Here is a 4,778-nt window from a genome sequence, read left to right on the forward strand (position 1 = left end):
GTTCCCTTCATTTGTAGGTCTGAGTGCCTGTCAGTTTTCTTGAGATGGTGTGTATTCATGTTCTGTATACACATCTGTATATACAAGTGAAGCAATGTGTGTATGTATATGTGCATGTGCGTGGGAGGGAATTCTGAGACTTTTTCTATCCCTCTCATGGCTTTGTGAGTCCATTCAGAGCGTGCGCGACAAGACCCTTTCCGATTGGTTCAGAACTGTCCCGAAGAACGCTTCGCCTTGCTGTGCAAGAGCCAAAGTGAAGAAAACAAAAAAACAACTTGAGAAAATTGGCCACAATTAACCATTAGGTTGAGGTGGGGGTGTGATCTGTGTGTACGTGTGAGTCAGGGTGGGGAGGATGGGGGGGATAGGTCCTTTAAATCATGGCTTTTGAGGTCCACATGTAAAAAGAGAGAGGCGGTTACCTCCCTCTCTTGTCCTGCTGTCGCCTCAACGTTCCTTTCTCGACATTCCCGTGAACAGTTCGCTTTTTAAGGCTTGTCGTGTGTCCGGGGCACACGGTCTGTCGATTGAGAAGAGCTGTTCCTGGCTGTGCGTTTCGCTTCTGATCCCATTTGTTGTTGTTTTTTTTAATGTCTTCACGAAAGAAAGGGAGAACATCGCCCCTGTGAGAGAGAGGCAGGGGGATTTTAGTGCTCTCTCTGTCAGTCATAGTCTCTCTCTCTTTGTTTCTTTAGTGGTTTTTTTCGGTCTCAGCCCTTACCAGCAATCCATAGGTTGCACCGACCAAAGCTCCTTGACCTTTCACCATTAACCACAATGTAAACATGACCTTCTCTTTGACAGGAACCAGTTACAACAGTCTCCGACAACTAAATCTAACAATAACTCTCTCCGTCGTCAAAAAGAATGTGTTAAAATGCCTCCCCCCCCCCCCCCACCTCCCCACCTCTACACACACATACACTTTCTCCGCCTGTTTTTTTAATCTGCAATCGCAGACTGGCAATAGGCCAGAACGAAAACATTAAACAGAAAGAGAGTGGCCGAGTAGAAAGACAAGCTGGATGGATGTCGTCGGCGACTAAAAATACCACAGACTGTCAGGAACTAAGAGGATAACTGAGGCTGATAGGTAGCAGAGTTTACGACGGAACAGAAAAAAAAACCACTGGGCCACACAAGGGAGCTAAGTTCTAGGCCACTGTGTTCACATGTGATCAAAAAAGACGCTTTCTATAAGCACGTTCCTAACCTACCACCTTTCCAACACAATGTGTTCTGACTCAGTATGTAGCTTACAGTATCCAGTTTCAAAACTAGACCTCTTACAAATCTATGATGCATTTATAAACACTTCTCTTTTGGTGGAGCAGGAGTCTGTAATTGATATGTGTAGATATTTATTTTTTGAGGCCTAACATCCCAGCAATGGAGCAACCCATCTGGGTAACCCCAGTCTTTCTCTCATTGGTTCGTTCACCACAAACCGACCTACACTGGACTGTTCCACGTCTTCCGAGTTCTCATTTGAGTTAAAAAAGTGGCTTGTCCGTGTGTCCAGGGATCTGCACCACAGAGGAAGTAAACTGACACTAAAGTGAACTGGAGGGAAATTAAATAGTGAGAGGTTTTCACAAAATGGCCGTCGCTCTCGTTCCGTCCCCCTTTTGTATTTCCCTCTCTCACGCTCTCGACCTCCTCACGCCTCGGTGCAGCAGCGCTGTTGGTTCAGTTTGACCTTGTGCTTGAGGCCGTCGTACAGTTCAAAGTTGTAGTTCTCCAGGGTGGTGGAGGAGCGTGACGACAGGCCGCTGTACGAGCAGGTGCAGTAGAGGAGGAGGCCGGCGCAGACCGCCCCGAGCAGGACGCCCAGGGAGCTCATGACAATGATGGTGACCAGGATGGGGTCCAGGGTGTACAACCATGAGTTGTCCTTCTCGGAGATGCGGGTCACTGGAGGCTCCGATGACGGGGATGCTGTGTTCCACTCAGGGAATTGTAAATCTGTGACAGGAAAGTGGGAAAGCATATAAGAAAAGTTAGTTTTATGAATTACATTTAGTACATTGGGATTGAGCACTTCATCAAACATTAGTACTTTTTCCATGAATGTGTTGCTGCGAGTGGGAAATGGGAAAACAAAGAAGTAGTACTGATCAAACTGCCTTACCTCCACCTAGTGGGTCTCTGCCACTGGAAAGTCGCCCATCTCCAAATTCGTTTGGTCTCTTAACTGTCAGAGAGAAGCACAGGAAACAAAGGTCTGTAAGCATCAAGCAAATACTACATAATTATTACATAACACAGCAAGTGCACCAAAAGATGGTGCGAAGGCAGGGGAAGAGACTCATCTACCATTCTCAGACTCAAGTTGCAACATGGATGGTACTTCTGTCTTCGGTTCCATTTTAATACCTTTTGTAATCCTAACAATCAGCAATAAGAGGTGGCACTGGTCAAATTGGACCAAATTTACTGGTGCACATTGTGACACTTCAGATATTGAGCATTCATACTAGAACTGCCACGATTAGTCGATTAATCGATTAGTTGTCAACTAAATTAATCATCAACTATTTAGATAATCAATTAATCGTTTTGAGTCATTCTTTAAGCTAAAATGTCCACATTCTCTGATTTCAGCTTCTCAAAAATAATTTCTTCTTTCTTTTAGTAAACTGAATATTTTTGGGTTGTGGACAACACTACACATTTGAGAACATCATCTTGGGGTGATCGACAGATTAATCAGTAATGACAATGATCGTTAGTAGCAGCCATAATCCGTACACACACATAAGTCTTGGAATAATAGAAAAATATGACTTTATTAATAGAGAAAGATCATTATGATACATTCCTGTCAAACACACACAGTCATCACATAGCATACTGATGGTATAAGACTGTTCATTCCGCGTGAATAAAGATGAAAACATGTCATCATCAAATAATCAACATTACCCATCGTTATCACCATTAAAATCATCGACACGCTTACTGTCAAGTTTAAGAGTGGTGTATAAGATGATCAAAGGAAAGAAAAATAAAAATTAAGGGCAACAAAATGTCAACATTTAAGAAGTGCTTGTGACTTTCCATTCTGTGAAACTCGAGGCACTGCCAGGCGGTGTGAACTGAAAATTGATCCGTGTGTGAGTGTCTGAATTAGAAGATTACAAGTGTGGTAAAACTAGCAATGGCTGCGGCACTTTAGTTGAGCCCAACAGCTCAAGTGTACTTTAGATGAGTTTTCTTTTCACTTTTTGTGCGTGTGCATTTGTGTCTCTGAGTGTGTGTTTTGCTGCTCTTGGCAAGCATGCGGGAGTGGGAGTAACTGCTTGGCAAGGCACACGTCTAGATCTGGAGGTCTTTGATGGCCAATGGCGTTATTAATGCTGTTTCCAGGGCAACTGAATTTGGCAGCGGATTGGGCGACGGAGGTGCGGTAGATGGGAGGGAAAAGTGCTTACCGCAGCCTTAATAAATGTTATCTGTCCATTAACTAATTACAACCATTAGAGGCTTGGAGCGTAACGGTGTCGAGATGGACCAGTAGGGTGTCCGCTCCCTCCTCCCCGAGTTGATTTAAAAGCACACGGTGAGAGTGTGCCAGAGGGACACCTTTTTTCCCCACTCTGGAGAGAAAAGTTCAGCTTTTAAATTGTGGCAACAAATCGAGGTGCATTCTGCTGAGCTGTGGGCTAGCAGGTGATGGATACTTGCTGGTGTGACAGATCACGAAAAGCACGGCCCGTTAAGCCGCAGAGTTAAGAACTCAATTTCATTCAGTCCCGGGTGTTAAACCGAGCTCGTGTCAAATCTCACCTCTGTGTCGACTGATGACAGAGAAATTGGTGCCAATTTGTCTTTCTCAGTCAGACTTTTGGGGAATTTCACAATAAAATAGGCTTTTCCATCCCAGATATGTTAAGTATTAGTAATAAGTGCATTAGCTATTTCTTATTTTGTGTTAATAGCCATTCAAGACGTCATATGGCACTAAAGGAGGAACCATCAATAGCTGGAGCCCTGCTCTGGTTTTTATAATGTCTTGGATCCCTCTCAAGGAGTGCACATATACAGCAAAACACTGCACTTATGGCTTCCAGCTGGTCCAGCGGCATTGTGGGATTTGTAGGAGTATAAATCAAGAGAGGAGTGGTGATGGCAGACAGCTGTGTCTATTTACAACCCCAAAAAAACAACAAGCACATATTCCCACTGAAAACACAACAAGGCTCGACTCGGCGTGGCTTTCATCTGGGCAGCTCAAAGACATGGGGAACAACGGGAGTGGGTGGTACGACGCATAAATGGGGAGTGGAACAACGTGCTTTATTACGCCAGAGAATCAAGATGAAACACTAAACACTGAAGACGGCTGCATCCATCACTGACTGATGCCTTTATCAGGAGAAGACAAGACGTTCAATCAAACGAGCTGGTTATCTCCATTTGTGATGCAGGACTTAAAGTATGATGGATTTGCATTCCTTTGTTTTTAAATGTGCACATGCTCTGTTGAAAAGGACAATGGAAGGATTTTTTTCTCCTCACACCCTCACTACTGGTACAACTCGTATCACAGCTATCTCGTGTTGTTATTACAGAGATACCAAGAACTTTATTTTCTGGGGCTTGCCAGATCATCTCCACAGCTAGCACATTGGATGCCTCTCAGCCTAACAGTTTTCTCCTCTCTCTCTCTCAGCACTGCAGAGCTCCTCACGTCTCTGGGGTCTTGTTTTTAGCCTGTGGTTTGGCAGCTCTGGCTGGCTCTCGCAGCGGAACCAGCTCGACCCCCCCCCCCC

The 4,778-nt window shown here is 44.6% G+C and overlaps 1 protein-coding gene across 2 annotated transcripts in view; it reads right to left on the reverse strand.

Moving 5' to 3' along the window:
• Window positions 1-894: 894 nt before the first annotated feature.
• The window catches only part of nrp2a (neuropilin 2a), a 60,369-nt gene continuing 56,485 nt past the window's right edge, over window positions 895-4,778 (reverse strand). For both annotated transcript variants that reach the window (XM_035677550.1, XM_035677549.1), the window contains exons 17-18: window positions 2,135-2,197; window positions 895-1,968 (exon numbers count right to left, since the gene is read on the reverse strand). In XM_035677550.1, the coding sequence (XP_035533443.1) occupies window positions 1,664-1,968; window positions 2,135-2,197 (368 nt within the window). In that variant the 3' untranslated portion in view covers window positions 895-1,663. The remainder of the gene's footprint in view (window positions 1,969-2,134; window positions 2,198-4,778) is intronic.

This window comes from Morone saxatilis, unplaced genomic scaffold (genome assembly GCF_004916995.1).
Source record: "Morone saxatilis isolate NCDOM2014 unplaced genomic scaffold, NCSU_SB_2.0 Contig6, whole genome shotgun sequence".
Lineage (NCBI taxonomy): Eukaryota > Metazoa > Chordata > Actinopteri > Moronidae > Morone > Morone saxatilis.